The sequence below is a fragment of the Harpegnathos saltator genome, unplaced genomic scaffold (assembly GCF_003227715.2).
Source record: "Harpegnathos saltator strain DR-91 unplaced genomic scaffold, Hsal_v8.6 scaffold425, whole genome shotgun sequence".
Classification (NCBI taxonomy): Eukaryota; Metazoa; Arthropoda; class Insecta; order Hymenoptera; family Formicidae; genus Harpegnathos; species Harpegnathos saltator.
This window is the reverse complement of record NW_020230234.1, coordinates 270,223-293,814: the sequence shown is the minus strand read 5'-3', so window position 1 is coordinate 293,814 and position 23,592 is coordinate 270,223. Positions and strand designations below refer to the sequence as shown.

Genomic DNA, 23,592 nt, shown 5'->3' with positions numbered 1-23,592 from the left:
AAAAGAATATATTTGAACATAAAGCAAATATATATGGCAACAATATAACGCAATGTTATTATATTCCGGTATATGTGGGTGTACTAATAATCTCGAAGTGTGTATGATACTTCTCAAAACACTCCGGTAGGTATAATAATGCTATTTGAGTTCGTTTGCATTTCCAGACTGTTTCACTTCTAATGTTTTCTTTTTTTTATTATTAAACATAAAGTACAGATGGCGTTGGGAATTAGCCCATATTGCCCGCGCAAACTTACTATCTAGCATATGCTGACCTAAAGAGTCAAAAAAAAAATTATTGCATTGTTGTTTAAAAGATTGCCTAAGGGATAAATCTTAAAAAAAAAATAAAAAAAACCAAGTACCTTAGGCCTTACATATAAATACACGACTTAAAAGATTCTTTCTTAATATGCAGAGAATATCATTGAAACCATATAACAAATTACTATAACTTTGCAGTAAATGATTATCGCATCGGCGGAAACACGTCCTTCCTGCCATAATATTCTAATGTTATGTTCAGTACACACATAATGACATCTTTTTGTAGGATGTTGTTTGTTCACGATTGGTCTATTCTTTGGCATAGTAAGCTCATGACTCAGTCGGACTCGTCATTTCAGCGCAAGTACTTCGGCTTCAGGCTAGGGATGCCGATTTTTTTTTTCAAACAGATTGATTTAAAGATCGATTCGAATCACGAAGAAAAAAATCGATCTTTAAAAAATCGGTTTTGTAAAGAATCAATTTCAGAAAATCGATTTGAATCGGTATGCATGTAAAGTGAATCACTCGTTAAAGTATACCATCTGTCAAATTTCTACACTCTAAAGCAGACCTCGTGTAATTCGTGTATAAAGTTTAATATGAATTAAAGAAATTAAACAGATGGTACTCTTCTGGTTGTGTTGTGTATGGCCACAACAAGATAAAAAAAGATCTTTTACATCTTTATGCTAAGGATTTAATTAGTTTGATTAAACATCAATCAGGGCTTTTTAAACGTTATTAAATAAGATCTCACGTTTACTATTATATGCATATACATATGTATATAATATATACTGTTATATGGAGTGGCTGTGATTGGTTCGCGCGTTCCGTTCCGCTGAAAATTTTCGCCCATGGAAACATCGGCCTAAAGGCAACGTAATGTGCATCGTGCAGCCATCAAGTGAGTTCAAATATTACATTACTAAAAAGAATTAAGAAAAAAGACTATATTACTCTAGTAGAAAGTGAAAAAATCGTGTTGGCGATTTTCAGAATTTACAGGTCGATCCTTGAATCGATTCAGTTCCAGAAAATCGATTTGAAATCGATCCTTTAGCCTCCGGATTAATCGATCTTCGATTAAATCGATTTGAAAATCGGCATCCCTACTTCACAGGCAGCAGCGCGGGGGGCGTTTTTTAAGCCAAGAACGAAGTCACGGTTTTGAGTTTATCGTGTGGCAGAGTTAAAGGCCGAAGGCTAAAGACCACACCTCTCCGGCGAATCGGGACTCGAGCGCGTGTACTTACTTCTTGAAGCGTCGCGTTTGCTGTTCGATCGGCGGCTTGCTCTCGGCCAGCTTGGCTTCCGGTTCCGGGCAGTAGGTCCCCACGCGCACGTGGCTGTAGGTCGCGCGCAGCTGCACCCCGTCCAACGGCCGGAAGTTGCTCCGCTCGATGGACGAGACGCGCACGATCTCGATCTTCGGCCGCGCCTCCCCGCCTCCCCGCCTCTCCATGACGAAGCGCGCGCGATTCAAGCGGCGATGGCGGACGGACGCGTACCCGAATCAATCGTCCTCGTTTCCGTCCGACGGCTCACCCTCCGTATACCTCTTCCAGCATTCATCACGACGGAACCGCCGCCGCCTCACGCCTCACGGGACTCGTCCGATCTCGTCATCTCCTCGCACTTTTTATTCCCCGCCACTCCGGCGTTTGCACTTTTTCTTTCGTCCGCCTACTCGTCTTCCTTGTCTTCCTCGGTGCCGCTCGTGAGGAGGACCGCGAGAGACGAAAAGTCCGCGCGCACGCTCACCGTGACGGAGCCAGAGAGAAAAATACGTTACAAAGTAGCCGCTCGTGTAAAATTGCAAATTCGAAAGCTACGGCGGTGGTCGCGCGCATGCGCGCGCGCGCACGCGCGCGCTACGGCCCTGTGTGGAAAAGAAGCGCGCGAGTGATCTCGACGAATAAACCGTTACATGTCCGCGCAACGTCGCGCAACTGTCACGAACGTCGCGATACGTTCCCCCGTGAGCCCCGCGATGATCGATACGCACTCGTGAACCTCGCACTTCCCCGCATGCACACGCACACGACGCCCACGCGCATCCCGTATACGGGCGGACGATCTCGCGGATCTCGATCGATTTCGGGGGATCACAAAGTCGCTTGGCAGTTGGCGTTGCAGGCTTCTTCGGCCGCAGGAAGAGGAAGGTCGTCCTCGCGGACCGGGGGACTTCTCCCCTTGGTGTTCGGTATCGCAAGAAAGGCCGCGGCCCTTGGCGGCCGGGAGCGCTGCTCGTCGCGGATGCGCTTTTAAAGCGGCGTCCACACCGCGGCGGCAACGGGACGTTTCAGTTCGCTCGATTTACGAGCGCGCTCGCGCGACGTACGCACGCTCCTCCCCCCCCGCTCCTCTTCTTTCGTTTCGCTCCGCTTCTTCTCTCTCTCCCTCTGTCGCCCTCTCTCCCAGCGTCGCGACTCGGGAGGAAGGGAAAAATGCGCGCGGGTCACGTTCATTCATCCCACGTAGGACTGCACGACGTAATTATCTGTCGGAGCGAACGAGCTTGCGATCCGCCTACGCGCTCCTAATTGAATTGTCCGCCTGTGCGCGTGCGCACGCCCGCTGTCCGGTGAGAAATCGAGGCTGTGCTTAGACCGTGTCGCGAGATCTCCGCGGTGCTTCCCCGTTGCTTCTGAAATTTGCCATTCGAATTAGTGTTCTCGCGTGTCACGCCACTTCACCGTCGTACTTCACGCGCCCCTTCTTCTCGCTCCCACTCTCTCTCTCTCTCTCTCTCTCTCGTCCTCGCTCTCCCTCTCTGTCTGTCTTTCTTCGTCGCTGTCGCCGCCGGCGCCGCTTCGATTTTTTCGATGAGAACAAAAGGGAAGACAAAAGGGAAAACAAGCATTCGCCGAGGAGGCACTGCGCACCTGACGCTCTCGGCAGCGCAGTATTTTTCCGCGTATTCGGAAACGGCGAGACTTGCAGCCTCGAAAAGTCGAGGAGGTGATCACGTGACACCGCGCGCGCGCGTGTGTGCACGCGCGGCACGTCGCGCATCGGCTCGATTTAATTCAATGAAAAATTCTCGCGCGCACGTCACAGCGCAATTAGCGAGACGAGATGATGTGTTATGCACACTGCGTGCGTGCCGACGCACGCCACGTGAACATTCTGACACGCCCGCGTACGGCAACATTGATCCTCCTCACTGCGGGACAGGCCTACACACTCTCCGCTCTTGTGGAGGAAAGGAAAGAAAATGGGAAGAAGAAGAGGAAGAAGAAGAAGAAGAAACGTCGCGCACTGCGCACTCGCGCCGTAACTGACGACCTGCGCGGATTCTTCACTTTTGCGCGGCGCGAAAACTCGCGGGTCTAATATCGCATACGTGCAAATGTGCGTTTAATCATCAGGTTTGCGAACGCGCGCGCGCGCGCGCATGCGCATACATTATGTTGCTCGATTGAGCGATCAAGATGCTATCAGAGACGCATCGCTACCGTTCGCAACATTCGCCGCATGTTTGCGTCCGCGACGCTTCTTCGCGTCATTCCTCGCGAATCTCTCTCTCTCTCTCTCTCTCCCCCTCTCTCTTGATCGGTTCTCTTTCCTCTCTTCATTTACCTACTCCTTCTCTTCTCTATCTAGCGCAGTGCTTCCCGCTCGTAACGCAACGTAACGACGTCCGTCCGACCCGAATCGCGCCGCACCGCGACGAGCAACGCGAGTCAATCGGCGACGATCGAATTAATTTCGACGATGACGGTGTCCCCTCGTTCGCACGCACGCACGCACGCACGCACGCACGTGAGATCCCACGCGAGAGGTCCGGCGCGATCGAGCGCAACTTGGGCGATTTTGTGCGCGTCCATAGCGCTCTTCTCGGTTGCGCCGCGTGTTTTACGTCCATTGGATTCCGAGATCGATTAATTTAGTTAATTTAATTGCGTAATTTAATTAATTTTATTACGAAAGGGTGGGATTCAAACGCGTCCCTCCGGTACGTCCAATGCCACGGGACACGACGCAGCTTTGTCTCCGCTCGTCGCCGAGCGTTTTCGCGGTCGGGCAATTTTTGAACGCCTATGCGACAGATCTATCCATAGACTTTTTTTTATATACAAGCTAGACCGAGAACTTTCATTGGTTTTCATATATAAAAGTGTAAAACATAATATCTTATGTAAAACATAAAATCGTGCGCACGTGCGCATTGCAAAATCCCGTTAGTACTCTATATATATTGAATGAACATTGAATGTGTCATTGAATGTGTCGTTGCAAGAGGAAATATTAAATATCGGATAAATATTAACATTTCCTGGAGTAAAAATGTCTCTAAGATAAATGTCCTGGTTTAACCGTTTAAGCGTAGGTCGTCATAAAAATACAATATATAATATCAAGAATAATTTTAAATATTATAATAGTCTTAAATATTTACATTTATTCGGAAACTTAACATTCTCTTAAATAGAGAAAAATGATTTAAATTAATGTATGCATCTATTATTAATGAAATATTCACGAGTAACGAAGCGTATTAATGTACCAGTGAATAGTTGAAATAGGTTATGGCCCAATGTTCGGATAAAATTTGTCCCAGTATCTGACCGCAATTAGAAAATTAGTATGCGCTAATGAGAAATAATATAAATGTAGATGCTATCTCTTAACGAATTTATTAATTTATTAACGATTGATCATTTTACCAAACCATAGGTTTGGTATTTTTACTTAATTCATGTTTATTTTAATACAAAGGTATCAAATTGAATATATTTTCTTCAACTAATCGTCAAATATTGAAATGTTTTTTACAATAATTATTACTTTCATTCATTATTGTTAAAATAAATAGTAAATATCTTTTTCAAAATGGTCGGATACTGGGACGTTTACTTCACGGTGTGCGGTAAAATCCTTTCGGGACCTTGCGACGCGCATGCGCGAAATTTTAGTACATACTTTTAGGGGACGTATTAAAGAGAGTTAGTTATCGGTCTAGTGTATAATATAGAAGTCTGTGGATCTATCGGTTCGTGTTGTCAGCCGTCGCGTCGCTGTAGCGTTCTGGAACAATCCACTCGCTACTACACGGCCGGGAGTCGCGCATAAATTAATCCCCTCCCTTTCCGCGTTTACATTAATCGAATGTTCCCGCAGCGCGGCGTAGTCGAGACAATTATTCGAAAATGTTGTCTCACCTGACCTTTCGGGGCACCCGCGGCCGCCGTCACCGCTGTAATCTCCACCTGTGCCAATTTCTCGCTCCCGTCCTTCTTCCCGTGTGTTCTGTAGAAATTCCATGATGTACATATTCGGAAAGGTCAGAGGTGTGCTCTAAAATCGCGTGTTAAGGGGCTAAATTTATCCGCGAGGACGACACACGTAGGAAAGAGCGAGAACGAGAACGAAGGAAAGAGAGAGCGAAAGAGAGCGAGAGAGAGCGAGAGAGAGCGAGAGAGAGCGAGAGAGAGAGAGAGAGCGAGAGAGAGAGAGAGAGAGAGAGAGAGAGAGAGAGAGAGAGAGAGAGAGAGAGAGAGAGAGAGAGAGAGAGAGAGAGAGAGAGAGAGAGACGGTCAGGAGGGAGATGGAAGTTCCAAAGAAAAGCTGTCCAGCTTGACGTCAACGAGTCACCGCGGTGGAATTCCTCCGTGATCGAAAAGAAAACGCCGGCCCGGAGACAAATCGGGATCGGCTGAAAATGATTCGCGCCTGCCGCGGCGACGCATGCGCAATCGCGATCGCCGGCGGAATCGCAGCGCGGTGCGGAATGCGCTTCCGCATTTTTTGTCGGCGCGCGAATGTAAATTGCGCCGCCGTAAAGTCGATACCGCCGCGGCGAGCATTCCTCGGACGCGTCCACGGGCGGACAAATAAGATCGCGGAATTCCGAGCGCGAATACGTTGCACGAATCGCGCCGAAAGTGTTCCCGTCCACTCCGCCGCGCGAGTATCGAGTGCCCCGATCGATCGATAATCGAACTCGCGCGTCCTCGCGCTTGATTGCTGATTAACCGGCGACTGCAATTCTCGAGTTTCCGGCCACTCGGAATTCCCTCGACCGTTCTCGATTAACGATTAACGAACTTGTACCGCGACGTCGAAGTCGAACGGTACTCCTCTCAACCGCGTCATCGCCGAGGACACAACGAATGGTGGAACGGTGCGAGGGAGGGAGAGACAGAGGTAGAGAAAGAGCGAGAGAGAGAGACGAGCTTTTCCTCGCGAGGGCCTTTTAACGACGACGTTCAATCGTCGCGGGATCGCTTTTGCACGCTACGAGGTTGAATCGAACGCTTGTAATCCGCTGCGGACGGCGCGCGCGAAGAATGTCTGAAAAGTCATCCGCGGAGGGAAGTTAGCGTGTATCGCGCGATTGTACGCGGCGTCGAGCCGACATGACGGGCTTTATTAATTCTGTCTTGACGCTTTCAAATTTGTTTCTATCGCAAGTGTCGGAGCGCTTTCTCTCGAGCGTCAGCTCTACCGCGCGACAGCTATTTCCTGAGAACATTTCTCTTTTCTATCATAGCAACAGTTTCTCTCTTGTATAATTATAAATAATTAAAGTTTATAAATGTTATATTATCATTGTGTAAACTTTTATAAATCATTTTTCAGAATTGTTGTTTTTATTCAATCGGGCGAACGCGTACTCGGCGCGTACTCGACGCTGCGAGTCCAGTACCTGCACCGGTTGACCCCTCGCAAGGTCTCGAATATTACCGGTCCGCTTCGTCCTTCAAACCTCGAATGCCGCGCTGATTTCCATCGACCGCTGGAAAGCTTCGCTCAGAGGTTCTTAACCCTCCCTCATCGGCACTTCTCTCTGTTTCAACGGGAGATACCACCGATGCGATAAAGCAACGCGACTACTACTGACACATCCACATGTACACACACACACATACACACACACACACACACACGCACGCACATATACTCCTATGAGCAGCGTATCTAATTTTTGATAACCATTCAATCAAACCCTCCACGTAAACGGGCAAGATGCGCCAAGTCACGGTCACCGCGAGCACCGCAGCCTGTTAACTGTTCGACGCGCCTGTTAACGTGTTTTGGCGATGTTGGCCAAAAATGGGCCCGATGAAGAGCGTGAGGAGCCACGGGAGAGCCGGTCGAAACCCGCGAGGGACCGTAATATTTTTCCGCCGCTGTTGGAGCAATTATGACGGGTTCAGTTCCGCGAAGTCCCGTCGCAGACTGTGCGGCTTTCAGAACGGTCCGCGGGGCAGTACAGCGTGAAGAAACGAGTTTGTTGTTGCTGGCCGTTGCGCTCGCCGTTTGACACCGCGCGCCGCGCCGGCTCGGAGTACAGTTTCGTCGGCGACGGTTCCGAGGGACGCGCTAAATTAATGAGCCGCTCGCGCCCGCCGCGAACTGCGAAGAAAACTGCCACCGCCGCGACGCGACGCGACGCGGCGCTCCGAAAACTGATCGAAACGACGCGCCTTTCGAGCAGCGCAAACGGCCGGCCAATCAGCGCGGCGAGAATGATCGCGGACACGAGGACACCCCCCGAGGTGATTTGAAATCCGCGAACGCGATTGGTCGGCTCGCTCGTCACATTTCCCTTGTGTAGGGATGCGATGATTTCTCGAAATATCGATAACGATATAATCATCTGTCATTTAGAACCATCAGTAACGATAATATCGATAATTTTGAGAAATATCGACATTTATATCGGTATCTGTATAAAGAAGAATGTATACATACAGGCGTATGCACATATCAAGAGTATACACGAAAAATTTAGAAAAATCTATTAAAAATTTTTATCTTCACATAATTTATTGTCATATTCTTATTTGAAAATATATAATAAACCGCAGTCGCGTTTGCCGGAGATCACCGCATACATGGAGCAGATCTATTACGGTTCAATGATCGAGGTGAAAATGATAAAAGTGAGTGAATTTACTATATAGACATCGACCTCGAATTACATAATATATATTCTAGTGAATTCACTTTTGTAATTTTCATCTCGGTCGTAGAACTGTAATAGGCCCCAAGAGCTCTGTAATTGAAAAATACCGAAGTATTGAAAATTTATATCGATATGTCGATTTTATCGGAGATAAAAAAATATCGGTAAATATATAGAAAAGGGTACACCTCACCGATCTTTTTCATTTTGAAATATGTTATAAAAGATGAGTAACTTTTCCTAATACAATTATATGCGGGTCGCTTATAGTTTCTGAGTTTCTGAGATATTTGACTTTAAAGTTTTATAATTGTACGTTGAAGTATATTTGAAGTAGAGGTAAATATATAGAAAGGGATACACCTCACCGGTTTTTTCATGAAACATATTTTAAAAGATGAAATTCTGAGTGACTTCCTGATATGTGCAATTATATGGGGATCGCTTATAGTTTCCGAGATATTTGATTTTAAAGTATTGGAATTTTGATTATCCTGGAATTAAATTCCAGGATATCATAAGCTGACGTTATTTACAGTATAATCCAAATAGTTAATCCAAACATAATACAGTATACATAGAATTATAGAAAACAGTACATATAAGCGGGAGAGGGGCCCCGCCCCTTCCCCGCACCCTCTCCCTAAAAAAATCCTAACCTAACCTAACTTATTGCATCTTCATATATTGTTGGGCGATATTGAAAAGATGTCTTTAAAAGCCACAACACCTAATTATACGCAGATATTATAATAAGTTAAGTTAAGCCAGGTGATGGATCTTAAGAGAACTTTCCTCAATAATGTCCAAAAATATATAAAGATGCAATAAATTAGATTAGGTTAGGATTTGTTTGGGGAGAAGGTACGGGGGAGGGGCGGAGTCCTCTTATATGTACTGTTTCTTGGTATATTTGAAGTGAATGAAAACTGCTTGTCTACTTCAAATATACCTCAACGTACAATTATAAAACTTTAAAGTCAAATATCTCAGAAACTATAAGCGACCCCCGTATAATTGTATTAGGAAAAATCACTCCGAATTTCATCCTCTATAATATATCTCAAAATGAAAAGATCGGTGTACCCTTTTCTATATATTTAATAAAAAATATTCATAAATATTCGATACTTCGATATTTCGATATTTCGATTTATCGTTGCATCCCTACCCTTGTGTGAGATTCGCGTCGTCGGGTCGGCTCAAGTCGCTATTGTGTCGCGCGACTTGTAGGTGAAGCGATGCGCGCGGCGTAGGCGAGGACGTTTCGAAAGATGCTCACGCGGTCGTGGACAGGCGGCGACTGCCACTGCGTGTGGCGCGAGCGAACGACGAGGCTTGCGTGTGAGACGCGCGTCGCTCTTATCTGTCGCGGAGAGGCTCCTCTTATCGCGCGCGCGGCATCGAAGGAGATCCGCGACATCGGTGATAACATCGCGAGCGAAATCGCGAAGCGTCGCTACGACGAACGGATACCCTCCTGTCACTCGCGCGGTTATTCTTAGACTCTCAGCTCTGCGAAAAGCGCGTCCCGAAAACTGTCACGATTTTTACGAGCCCGGGACGCGACGTCGCGATGTAGAATGAGGAAGCGGCGAGCTCGGACGGCACGTTCGACAGCAGCGAGCTTAGCCGTTCGACCGGCGTGAAGTCAACCGGTTGCGCGACGAATCTCGACGAAGATCTGAACGTACGAATCACTGAAAAAAAAAAACAAAAAACTGAAAAACAGCCGACATGAAAATCATCAAGATTATACGACACGCGACACGACGTCTCCCGACTGATTGTGTGTGCACCCTTAAGCCCGTGTCACATTACGGATTGAAGATCAAGGGATTGCGGATTGAAAATTGAAATTTGACCAATCGGAATAAAGCAAATCAAAAGCGAAGTTCGTTGATTCGTCGAAATCTAATCTTCAATCCGCAATCCTTAATCTTCAATCCGTAATGTGACACGGGCTTTAGGTCGGTTGAATTGATCTATCTCAGCGATTCGAGTCAAATCAGCCCTCGTCGGATTAACCTGTCGACGACGAAAGAGGAACACGGCGTGAGCCGAGAAATTACGTCGCAGAATCGATCCCCGTCGATCGACGACGCAACGTGAGGAGGCGCGGGGGAAAAGCAGCGGGGATCCGGCAGGTCCAAAGTATAAACCTCACGAACCAAGGCGCGCGACGTACGTGCGACACGGCACTCTACTCTCACAAACTCTTGGAAAAAAACATACACGTACAAACACACGTCCGCGCTCCGCGCGACGCGGAGATTCACTGCGCGCTCGCTCCGCTCCGGCAGCGCGCGTGAAGCCGCGCTGGGTGCGCGCGCGCGCGCGCGCCGCGCACGGAAGACCCTATTGCATATCCTCCCGGCTCTATTACACATCGCTGGCTTTTTGGAGCGGCGAAGAAAAATGAGTAATTAAAGCGCGCGGCTCTACCTGTGCGCCCCTGCCACGCCCCTCGCCTCGCACGCCAGCGAGCGTTACGCTTTAGCGGGCATTCTCGAGACGCCGCTCGACCGGCCGCTGGAGGATTACGCGCGCAAGCTCAAAGACGACGCAGCGACTTGAAGGGCCGACTTCCGCTGCGACGCTTTTCGGGTCTTAAGCCCGTGTCACACTACGGATTGAAGATCAAGGATTGCGGATTGAAGATTAGATTTCGACAAATCAACGAACTTCGGTTCTGATTCGCTTTATTCCGATTGGTCAAATTTCAATCTTCAATCCGCAATCCCTTGATCTTCGACCCGTAGTGTGACACGGGTTTAAGGTGAGCGCGCGCCGAAACCGGGACACGCTTCCCACCTATATGGACTGTCCGAATAAAGAATGTAAAGCCAGCGGCACACGGTGCTTGTTTTCGTGCTGGATTGCTTGCTGGATGAAAATACTGCGTTCTGATTGGTACATTTCCGAAGATGGATGGAAGTGCACCAATCAGAACGCAGTATTTTCATCCAGCAAGCAATCCAGCACGAAAACAAGCATCGTGTGCCGCTGGCTTAAGGAAAGAGCATGTTGCGAGACACCAAGAATGGGCGATTTTCATCGATTAATCGAAAGTACCGACAGTTTGTTTTCAATCAATCGATGTTTCCACATGAACCTTATTTTTACTCAATTATTAGTCGACGTTCGATGATCTTTTCTCATTACATCGGCAGCTGATTTTTATTTCCTTTTCTTCTAAATAGAGGATTTTAGTAATATCGTATCTTTCAGATACGGTAAACGAAATTCATGAACGTTAAGTCCGGATCCACAATAGGTATAGTAAGCTTCAGCTAAGAACTAATCACGGTCAATTATTCTTGTAAAAGTACGTTGGGATTGGATTAATTTCTTCTAAGGTTTAAAGTTTGCTACATCCATCGTACAGTCATCTCACATGGAAGTCATACAGTTCGTACAGTTTTCTCACAGGGAAAATACATTAAATGAGATGACGAGTTAAAGGCCCACACTCGCACACTCACGCGGTTAGTGACGAACAATGAGCGATATCCAATGAGAGTTCTGTTTTAAAGAAGAAATGAAAGCTCTTTCTTCGTAAAACAAAACTCTCATTAGATATCGCTAATAACACGTCGCTAGTCGCGTCCAGTGTGCAAGATCCTTTAGGAGAATTTCTAGTAATACCGAGAATATTGCGGACGTCATTCTATCTTTGTTTAACATTTAATAAAAAATAAGGATTGAATAACGCTGGCTACTCATTTGTTGCGAATTTAAGAACGCTTCCAATACGTAAGCAAGGAGAGGCATCCGAGGGATGTTTCCAATGCACCCTTAGTAGTGTTTAATCTGGGGTTAACCAATTTAAATGTTTACTTTGCAAATTTAATCGATTAATCGGTAAATTGATATTTTTTTTTTTTTTAGAAAATAATCGATGTCGTTCCAATTTTTTTTTATTAATCGATATTTTAAACATCGATGTATTTTCGAACATCGCCCATCCCTGTGTGACACTACCGGGAGTATCGATAGTCGAATGCAATCGATGGGTTTTATGACGTATAATTACATTACAAATTGAGGTTACCGGAAGCGAGCAAGGGCGGTATACCTTGAGGTACGTTCTCGACGAGCTCGCTATTAGAATATATTATAATATGTAAATTCTACTTTAATTAGAAATAATTTATAATTACATGCTTTATAAGGTATATCAAAATATGTTATATACATAATGTGTATTTTCCTCAAAATGAGAAAGTTGCAAAATTACAACTTATAGGTTAACTTTATTTTAATCTCATGTACAATGTTATACCGTGCTCTTGACCATGAACACAAATAATCAACAGATATGGTATAACATTATACAATACACGAGATAACAAAATGACCTTACATGTTGGAATTTTAATCAGAATCATTATGCCGTAATAACAAGACGAGTGTGATCGACTCGTCTCGGCTATTCGATCGTCATAAAACTTGCTTCGATTCGCAGATATCGATAAAAAGTTTTTAGTGTATTTTGATCACGTCACCCTCACTACGTATTTTTAGCACATGCTCCTTCCTTACACTTTTTATTCAATGCTACGACATTTTTATGCTGTGACATTTTTATCGTTTTGGCCTTTCAGTACGAGTGTTTAAACTTTCAATGTGTAGAATATGTGTACACACTCAATATATGTATCGCGCACACACACATATACACTCACATATATACACACATATTCTACGTAGAAAGTTTGAATATTCGAATTTAAAAGCATAAACAATAAGAATGTGCAGAGTTGGGTGCCGTCCAGCAACTTCTCGACCAAAAAGACCAGGGACTGACTTCACGTCGAGTCGCAAACGATCCAACATGGCGGCTTCCCGGCTGTCCGGGGGAAAAACCGCGATCGTTTTTTCGTCGACTCGATCGCGGCTCGGTGAGTCTCTGAGTCCGTATATTCTTGAAAAATTATCGCACACGATATTTCATGAATGTCGCTAGATATCACGATTCTCAGCCAATTAAATTGTCCCGATCGATGAAATATCGTATACGATATTTTTTACGGATTTTCGAGAATAAGGGCTGCTGCTCTTATTCTCGAAAATCCGTACGAAAATACAACGGCAGTGCCGATACGAGAAGTACGAGAAGTGGGTGCTATTGGATCACGCGGCGGCGGCGACAGGAATGATAAGCCTTTAAATCGCTATGATGAGCATTCGCGCGCTCGACGCGCTTTTCTCAGCGTCCGCTTTGACGCGTCATTTCGCCTCGCCGTTCATCGGAGAGCGCACGCCTCAACGAGCTCTACGCTCCGTTCCTGTGTATACGCAAACGATGTTCGCACGTCCCTGATACTACAATCTGCATACTTGGTCAATTATACAAATCGCTCTCCGTATATTATACGCGCGGATCCCGTCCCCCTCCCCCTGCCCTCCCGAGAGCCCACTCACGTGGTCCCACGTAAGCCTGCGCTTGTCAAATCGCGAGATTGCCGAGGCTGTCACTTTTCTCATGTCGGATTTACGTTTCGTCTCTTATGAAAGAAACATGTTTCTAATTTAGTCCTCCTACTCGTCCTTTGATCGCTCGCTGGAAAATCGCGACGGCGCGGTCCGCATGAGAGACGACGAACACGCGACACGGCAGCATGAAACGTGAGATGTCGTTTTGAGAAGGAGATGCACATACACACACACACACACACAGAGAGAGAGAGAGAGAGAGAGAGAGAGAGAGAGAGAGAGAGAGAGAGAGAGAGAGAGAGCAGGAGGGAAAATAAGTCGGAGCTGGGCGAAGCGAAGAACGACGAAGAAGAACGCAGGCGTGATAACATTTACGTTGCACGCAGGCAGTCGCCGCGAATGCAGGTTACTTTTACAGGGTCTTTTCAGGTACTTGACGCGCGCGGGTTACGCGTAGACGCCCTTTCGCCTCGCGTTCGATGCATCAGAGTCGCGCATGCTGCAAGCCGCTGCGCCAGCAACGGAAGCGAACGATATTACGGCAGCGATATTTGCGAAGCTGAGATTGATGAAAGCCAAAGAGAGTAGTCTCTCTCTCTCTCTCTCTCTCTCTCTCTCTCTCTCTCTCTACCGGCCGAAGAGCCGGTGTCTCTCCATCCGCCGTGGCAAGGCGGATCGCGCGTCGGCGGCCGCGAGATGCGAGGGCGGACGCGAGACGCGATGCGACGTGAAGAACGTGCGCGAGTCAGGTTGAAAAATCGACGGCAGGCACGACGACGAGGCAGTCGAGGACGCCTCTCGTCGCGCGTCGTGAAGTACCGCGCTGCGGGCGCATTAGGTCGCCGCGTCGCGGCGTCCCGACGCAGCCTCCTCCGGCTGTTCCGCGATACCGCTGCAGCATCAGTATCGCGAGGACGCACTTAGGGATGTCCTGGCGCGACGGCATCTCGTCGGCTGGACGTGCTGGCTCCTCTCGCCGCGTGGAGGGTGTGCGACGAAGCGCTGGCCGCTGGCCGCTCGCCGCTCGAGGATGCCTGCTGCTGGCATGGAGGAGCTTCCCTCTTCCTCCGGGCTTGCCCCGCTGCACGACGGGACGTCCCGGGGAGAGGAGACACGGCGAGGCCCACTCCGACGGATAACGTAAACACTGCCGCGAGTAGTTCGCCACCGATCGAGCCGATCGAACGGACTACGCGGATACCGCGCGCGCCGTTTCTTCCGGAAACGTCAGCGTCCTCTTCCCTCCACCGCCGAGAGAGATGCACCGCTCTATTTATACGCGTATAAAAGACGTCGCGAGACGAGACATGCCGTTTTCTCTCTCTCTCCCTCTCTCTCTCTCTCTCTCTCTCTCTCTCTCTCTCTCTCTCTCTCTCTCTGTCTCTCTTTCCCCCCTTTCTCTCTCTGTTCCGCTTCTTCTCCTTCTCTCCCAACTTCTCTCTCTCTTTCTCTCTCTCTCTCTCTCTCTCTCTCTCTCTCTCTCGCTCTCTCTCTCTTGGTCTGCACTCTCGAGAACGCCGCGGATTGCCCTCCGCCGCGGGCAGGGCGCGTTTTTATGCGTTTCCTACTTTTCTTGCGGGAGGACAAGCGGCGATATGCCGGACACAGCAAGATATGGGCAGAAAGTATCGGAGAAAGAGAGGGAAAGAAATGAGCGCGAGAGACAGTGGGACGGAGAGGGGGAGGAGAGAGCGAGGAAATGAGAGGAAGAGGAATGAAAAGATCAGAATGGGCACCTCTTCGCCCCCCTCTCGCCCCCTGGTACTTTCGATCGCGAGCACACGCGGGATGCTGGCGACTACTGCACATCGGGATGCACCGAGAAAATCCCTACGCTCTCCCGCGATCCGCACCCCTCCCGCTTCCGTGGGCGCGCTCACGGCTTCGGCGACGCGCGGACCTGCGCTCTGCACGACGTCGGCGGCACGGCGTCGCGACGCGCGCCGGGAAGTTTTCTTTTGTTAACGGTGTGTCAACCGAGTGAACGCATGCTCCCTCGAATTCGTTCCCGTTCCCGCATCTTCGTCTAGGGACAATTGAGACGTGCGACACCACGGCCGTTGCACCCTGGTGCCCTCGTCCCTTATTCTCGAAAATTTGCGAAAAATAATAAATAATAAAATATCGTATACGATGTTTCATCAATAACATTCATAAAATATCGTGTGCGACATTTTTCAAGAATACAGGCCCAGGGCTCTTATTTTCGAAAATTTATGAAAAATACTGTATACGATATTTCATCAATCGGGCAATTCAATTGGCTGAGAATCGTGATATCCAGTGATATTCGTGAAATATCGTACGCGACGTTTTTTAAGAATGCAGGTCCAGGGCCTTTATTCTCAAAAATTTGTGAAAAATATCATATACGATGTTTCATCAATCGGGCAATTTAATCGGGGCAATTTAATTGGCTGAGAATCGTGATATCCAGTGATATTCGTGAAATATCGTACGCGACATTTTTTAAGAACGCGGGCCCAGGACCTTTATTCTCAAAAATTTGTGAAAAATATCATATACGATGTTTCATCAATCGGACAATTCAATTGACTGAGAATCGTGATATCCAGTGATATTCGTGAAATATCGTACGCGACATTTTTTAAAAATGCGGGCCCAGGGCCTTTATTCTCAAAAATTTGTGAAAAATATCATATACATGTTTCATCAATCGGACAATTTAATCGGAGCAATTTAATTGGCTGAGAATCGTGATATCCAGTGATATTCGTGAAATATCGTACGCGACATTTTTTAAGAACGCGGGCCCGGGCCTTTATTCTCAAAAATTTGTGAAAAATATAATATACGATGTTTCATCAATCGGGCAATTCAATTGACTGAGAATCGTGATATCCAGTGATATTCGTGAAATATCGTACGCGACATTTTTTAAGAATGCGGGCCCAGGGCCTTTATTCTCAAAAATTTGTGAAAAATATCATATACATGTTTCATCAATCGGACAATTTAATCGGAGCAATTTAATTGGCTGAGAATCGTGATATCTAGTGATATTCGTGAAATATCGTACGCGACATTTTTTAAGAACGCGGGCCCAGGGCCTTTATTCTCAAAAATTTGTGAAAAATATTGGCCCGTATTCTTGAAAAATATCGCATACGACACCTCATGAATGTCACTAAGTATTACGACTCTCATCCAATTAAATTGCTCTATTGATGAAATATCGTATACGATATTTTTCACAAATTTTCAAGAATAAAGGCCCGTATACGATATTTCATCAATGGGGTGATTAAATTGGCTAAGAATCGTGATATTCAGTAACATTCATAAAATATCGTATGCAACATTTTTCAAGAATATGAACCTAGCACTCTTTTACGCTAAAAACGCCATTCTCTGTTTCTCGTTATCGTGTTAACGATGAGGATAGAGAGATAGTCGAATAGCGACGTTTTTAGCGCGAAAACAAACGGAATGGCCGTAATTTTGTTTTCTAACATCAATGAAAATTTTGTCAATGTCATAAACACACACATACAGGCGACACATTATTGTCTCAAAAGTTTTGTATATATTTAACGTAAAACGTAATATAATTTTGAGTAAAATTAATATGCCGTTTTGTTCATCAATGCCTATTACAATTATCTTTTACCGTATTTTCTTCATCTTCTCAAATTATGACAAAAAGCTATACAATATTCATAATGCAAAAGAGTAAATTGGCACGACGTCGACTTTTGCTAAAACGACAGTACAGTCTTTTTTCAGGGATAAAATGTCTACGATATTATTCGACGTGGTGGATTGCGTGGGACGAACAATGGAAGAAGCTTCCTCCGCATAGCCGAAGGGCTCTACAGCTTGGATGCACATTTCACGCAGAGTCAGCAAAGACTCTCAACAATGTGGGTCTAGTAAGACAAGCTCGATTAACGACAGCGTTGGCATGAAAACAAAAGTTCTTTTTTTTTGTTTTGTTTATCAATCCCAACTACATTCTCTTTTCTTATCATTTATTGCCTTTTCTCACGCATCACGTTGCTGATACAAAATCAAAGCCAAGACTTGAACCAATTTAACTGAGAATCGAACCGTTTTGATCGATTAATCCAAACGAATTCGCTCGAGTTTCGAGCTTTGCTCGGAAATCAGAAATACGACTTGAGAGACGAGACAATAAATAACGGGAAGTAACATGGCTGAAATCCAACCAACTTTTATTTCTATTGCGTCTTAAAATACAATGTAATACACCGTAATATAAAATAATACTCATACAAAGTACAACGTATGATACAGTACATCACTTCGCGGGCGATTCGCTTCAGTCGAGAACGCTGCAAAAGAGCATGGTCTGTGAGGAGGTCAAGGAGGTTCCAGTGAGGAAGCACTGCGTGTTTTATGTAATTTTTATTTCGTATTTGTACACGCCCTCAGCATGCCACATACAATCAGTATAATACAGTCCAACGCAGCCAAGGTAGAATTAAAATACAAAAAAAATATATATATATATACATATACATATGTGTGTGTATTTGTTTATACGTATGTACGTGTGTGTGTGTGTGTGTGTGTGTGTGTATGTGTTTATGACTCTCTACGCCGAGAGATATTAATGTTTTTTTTTCTGTTTTACCACAATGTTATAATGTTAAATATATTAGATGGATAGTAGCTAAGAGTATAATACAAAGAAGAGTGCTGGATACGGTAGGACACGTAATTCGGATTGAATGTGGTGCGGTTCGCGAATCGTGTGAGCGGACCTCTTCTCTCGAGACCGCCGACAAACGAGCGGATGCGCCGGCTTGCCGCATCCGTCTCGTCATGATCCCGGATATGGAAAATCTCGCTCGATCGACGTAAACAAACATAATACGCTAAAGGAAAGAAAGGAAAAAACAGATAAAACGGGAAGAAAAAAAGCAAGGAGCTTCGGTAAAAATCGAAGATCACAAATTCGACATCCTTCGTTCGTTCGTTCGTACGTTCGTTCGTTCGTTCGTTCGTCCGTTCGCTCGTACGTCGCGATATGCACTGAGAAAGATTAAGTATTTTTACATCACGCTATAATCGCATCGTCAAGCAATCGTAATCCGAGCTAACCCATTTCTCTAATAAATGCTCCTACAGCGTAGTGACTGATGCATGCGCGGCGCTATTAGAACAATAAACGAATGACCGGTAACTGTGATAAAAGACTCAGGATGAAATGAATCATTAGTCGATTCAATCGATCAACGAAATCAACCGTTTCTCCTCCTCCGTCGGTGCGCGCATTCTCGCGCTCGAGGAAACGGAAGAACGAGCGTTCAGCGTTCGATCACCTCGCGCGTTCTCGCGAGACGTGCTTGAAGAAACAAAGTAGCGGTACCTTAGCTGAATTAAGTATGGCTACGCGTAAATAAAAAGGCTCGAGGCCGCGAATTTCTCCGGGAAACGTCCTCCCCTGTAACGAAACTTCCCCCCGACCGTGTCCTCATCAGTCGCCATCTCGAGCGAGGACCCGCCCGGCTAAAGCGCGCCGACACGCTTGAACCGGCAGTGATAAAGGAAATGAAGATTTCCCGCCACTGATAACGCCGGGGGGAGGGGGCGACTTCCCCGGGGGGAGCGAGAAAAATCGCGCGACTCTCCCGAGCCCTCCCGACCTTCGTCCCGACTGAGGACGACCAACGGAGAGGACGTGCTTTCGATCGCACTGGTGAACACGTCAGCGACGTAAAATCTCTCGAGCGCGGCTTATTACCGCGCGGTTAATTTTCTTCTTAACGAGAACGTGTACTGCTTACACAGCCATAAGTCTTTTCTCCCTCGCAGATTCGACGCGGAGACGCCCCGCGTCGCGATGCAACAACACGATGTAAGCGTTTATGGCAGCGAGGCCTATCGCGGCTGGCGATCGCCGTAAGGAAATGATGAGAGACTTGACCGAACTGTGAGACCGAACGACAAGACGATAATTCAAGTCGAGTCGCAAAGGCGATTTGCTCGATCGCGCGATAAAAGTCACTCTCTCTCTCTCTCTCTCTCTCACGACCTAACGCAAGAAACTCAAGCGGAATCGTTTGATTAGTCGACATTACGGGGGACCGTATTAACGAGATACAACGTAACGAATAATTAACGTATAACTCAAGCCTAAAAGTAAATACTCGATACATATCGTGTACTCCGATGTGTACTCTCTTCATCTAGACGGGCGGTGGAAAAGGCAGAACGGTGAACGGAGAAAAGGCATGGTAGAGCGGAGGTTTCTCATGTTTCGCAGTCGCTTCTCCTTCGCGAAGGCTTGCTGTCGTGTGAACGAAAAGATAAACGGGCTCGACCCCGTTGAAGAGTGAATAGCACTATTTCCAGTCCGTCGTGGTGTGTCTTGACGAAGACGTAAGCGTACATACATATCCTCGAAATTCAAGCAAATCTCTAAGTCGGCGCGGTAAAATCGCTCTCGGTAACGTAATTAAGTCTCCTTGCCATTCTTACGTATCGATTCCTGCCGTTAATCGGCGTGCCCTCTCTACTCGTGAGAAGTTACTCTGTCTCTCCTCGCTCTCTCACTCGTGCTCCGTCTCACCACTCTCTCGCGTGATCTCCCTTTGAATCATCGCGCACGAAATGGCCATCGCGTCCTGCAACGCGTGCCTTTTGCTCGTGAAACTTTTCTGCGACCAACCCGTAGATGACATTCTATGTAATATTCCCCCTTCCTCTCCTCTCTCTCTCTCTCTCTCTCTCTCTCTCTCTCTCTCTCTCTCTCTCTCTCTCTCTTCCATCCTTATCACACGCGCGCTTGTGAGCAAGCGCACGCGTGTATGTGTGTGTGTGTAATTTCTCTTCTCTCTCTCTATATATAATATATTTTATAAAATACATTAGTTTATACAAACAATGTGGATTAAGTGTCGACGCCCTCCGGGAGTCATCGCAGCTCGGACTCGATCGTAGTATAGAAACAAAGGGTCTCAGTTGGCAATTTGTGTGTTGTTCGACGCAAAAATTCAGAGCTGGAAGAACGGCGAAATGAACTCAAGTCGAGGTATAATTGTATCCGGTCGTGTGTGTATGTGTGTGTATGTGTGTCGTCGTGTAACGAAACGTGCGTCGCACATTCGAAGTTCGCGAAGTTCTCTCCTCGTGCTTCCCTGGCAGCAGGCGGCGATAAAACGCCGCTTTATTCTCGTGCCACCTGAATTGATTGTCGGGTCATTCCACGTCAACTTTCTTCGAGAAGTAAAGAAACTTGGAAAAAGTGCCTGCGTATCCTCGCCTCGTCTTTCTCTCTCTCTCTCTCTCTCTCTCTCTCTCTCTCTCTCTCTCTCTCTCTCTCCTTCTCAGGCGGAAGTCGCGCGCTCGCCATTACAATTCTTCGCAATCTGACGAGGGCGCCCGAACGGTTTAACGTGTTGTTGCGCGTCAACGTGCAATGACTCGGTTATTGTTTCCGGTTAAAATGACATATGCGATACTTTATTAAGGCGCGGCGGAAAGATCGGAGCGTCTTTCGCGATTTCTACGTATAATGGAGACGAGATAGAGTTCTAGGATAGCGTTTGCTCTTCATCGACTTTTAAGTGAGATTTTTACAACTAGAAATTAATTATGTATATGTATATATATATATATATATATATATATATATATATACACACACATAATATGTATGTGTATATATACATATATATGTATAATGTGCGTATATGTATGTATATACATATTCATATTCACATACATATATACGTATATATACACACACCCACACACACCCACACATACACACATACACACACACACATATATATATATATGTGTGTATATGTACGTATTTGTATTTATGTATATACACACATACATATATACACACACACACTCGAACGCTAGTATGTCGCGCGCGCGGCTGTTGAAACACGGCTGCTGTAACGGTTTATACCTGCGATTTACGCAACAAGCAGAAACTACACCGACGAAACGATAAAAGCTCCCCGATAAATTTGCAACGGCGACTCGCCTACGTAGCCTACGCGTCGTCTATCACCTGTCTCAATGACGAACGATGACTTATGAGGAAAGGAATCTCTTCTTCGAGGATAACAAGATCGTTCAACGGAGCTGTGCGACCGGTTGGTAAAGACGTCGATCAGAACAATAAGACTATCTTATCGCGCTACATACATATTTACAACGCCTCTAGCCGCTAACGCTAGAGCTCACTTCTTAAACCTGCTCTTTCTTCGCGTCCGAAACGTGCACTAGCGTAGGAAGCAACGGGAAGGAATCTACTCTGAGAACACATTTTTTTTTCTTTCTTTAGCTCGGCTGCTACAGGACTCTCTCTCTCTCTCTCTCTCTCTCTCTCTCTCTCTCTCTCTCTCTGTCTTTCTCTCACCGAAACGCGCCATTAAATAAATATGCTATTTGTAAAAACATCGTGTCGTCATAGAAGCGCCGCCCTCAAAGCTCCCTCAGCAGCAGCCTCGAGAGCTTCTTCCATGTCTTGTTTCTCACTTGGATCACGTCTGTGTGTTCGATGTGACTCGATAGTGCATGCCGCGGACGTATCTACATTGAGGCAAGACCAAGTCGTCGAATACTCCTTGTGCCAATCCGCTTCTACCGAGTCTGTACAGTTTCGCTTTCGTATCGCCGGACGTCGTGCTCGTGCCGAACATGAAAGAGGCTCAAGGAATTCTTATCGGACAGGTGTACTGTGCTATCGCGTAACGGAACTTTCGATTCAGCCTTCTCGCGAACACGCCGTCGTCTAATTTCCGCCTTTCTCTACTCGTAGTAATTGATCGCCATGAAATCGCTAGAGAACGTTACGTTTTTTTTTTCTTATCTCTTTCTTAGTTATCTTGCGAGACAGGTCCTAGAGCTAGATCAAATCGAATACGCTGTCGGGAGAAGCTCTAAGGTTATTCGTGCAACTCACTGCGCTTGTTTCATCTACCAGCGGCGAAGAGCCGTCCTAACCGTCTAAGATTGCGCTGGGATCGACCGACAGTTCCGTTTTGTCGATGATTTTCAAGAAGAACCCGACGAGTCCACGAAGGTTGAGGTGCGCTTCTGTATCGTGTGTTTTGGCTTCTCTCAGTACAAAATATAAAACTTCACGTTCTCCCACCTCTTCACAGGTTAGTTAAAGACGTTAAAAAGAAAGGGAAAAGAGAAACAATTTTTCAAAGGCCGAATAAAAGTTGTGGAACGAAGGCTGACCCGTTGATAAAACAGACTGTCGGCCGACGACGGGGAACGGACGAGCGCGCAAATGTGGCAGTCCAATCGAAATAGTTCGGGACAGGGTCGATAACAATTAGACGAGTAGGAACTGCAAGAACACTGGCACAACGTTTCGCGTGCGTCTGCCGTCTACGTATTTTTATCCTACGGCGAGGTAGGTAAGTAAGTAAGTAGGTAGGTAGGTGGAGACGAGGCGGGTTCAGTAGACTACTTCGTAGAATTTCGATGGACTTCGTTGTAGCGTGGTCTTCATAGATCAGCGGGTACACGGCTGGGATTACGGGGATGAAGCGTGGGATGGGAGCGGATGAGGGGCGTGGGGAAGTAACGAATACGTTCCCTTCACGTTCACGTTCGGAATCGCCACTCGAATCGACGATGACACTCGGCTCGTGCTGATTGGTAAGTTGGTAAGTCGAGAGAAATAACGAATGGTTTTACAACGTCAGGATGTTTTGGGACCACAATCTCTTGCGGACCTTCGCTCTCTCGCGTCCCTACGTATCCCTGAAACAGAAGAAGAAGGACACTCGTTGTGTTATCTTCATACGCAACAGAATCTTCAGAATCGTCAGAAAAGGCTAGACCCTCGGCTGGCGTTAATCATCTTCTTACTGTCTCGGAATTATATGCAAGTTTTACAATCTGTGCCGCGTTCGCGCACTGGATTAAGCGGATAAATACGATATGTTGCAAAAAAAAAAAAAAACAAAGCATGCGTTATAACTTTCTGCCACGAT

General features: G+C 46.4%; 2 protein-coding genes across 15 annotated transcripts in view; both read right to left on the bottom strand.

The window, feature by feature from the left end:
- The window catches only part of LOC105180497 (uncharacterized), a 64,611-nt gene extending 49,637 nt beyond the window's left edge, over positions 1 to 14,974 (bottom strand). The window contains exons 1-3 of one of the 10 annotated variants that reach the window (XM_025301482.1): positions 9,363 to 9,883; positions 5,442 to 5,529; positions 1,530 to 2,923 (exon numbers count right to left, since the gene is read on the bottom strand). In XM_025301482.1, coding sequence (XP_025157267.1) covers positions 1,530 to 1,738 — 209 coding nt within the window. In that variant the 5' untranslated portion in view covers positions 1,739 to 2,923; positions 5,442 to 5,529; positions 9,363 to 9,883. Of the gene's footprint in view, positions 1 to 1,529; positions 2,924 to 5,441; positions 5,530 to 6,928; positions 7,136 to 9,362; positions 9,884 to 10,219; positions 10,238 to 14,449 lie in introns of those variants that run through there. The other 9 variants (XM_025301486.1, XM_025301483.1, XM_025301489.1 and 6 more) reach the window with 9 other exon arrangements.
- A 7,135-nt stretch (positions 14,975 to 22,109) lies between these two features.
- GckIII (Germinal centre kinase III) overlaps positions 22,110 to 23,592 on the bottom strand; it is a 200,949-nt gene continuing 199,466 nt past the window's right edge. For all 5 annotated transcript variants that reach the window (XM_011136585.3, XM_011136583.3, XM_019840193.2 and 2 more), the window contains one exon: positions 22,110 to 23,359. In XM_011136585.3, coding sequence (XP_011134887.1) covers positions 23,350 to 23,359 — 10 coding nt within the window. In that variant the 3' untranslated portion in view covers positions 22,110 to 23,349. The remainder of the gene's footprint in view (positions 23,360 to 23,592) is intronic.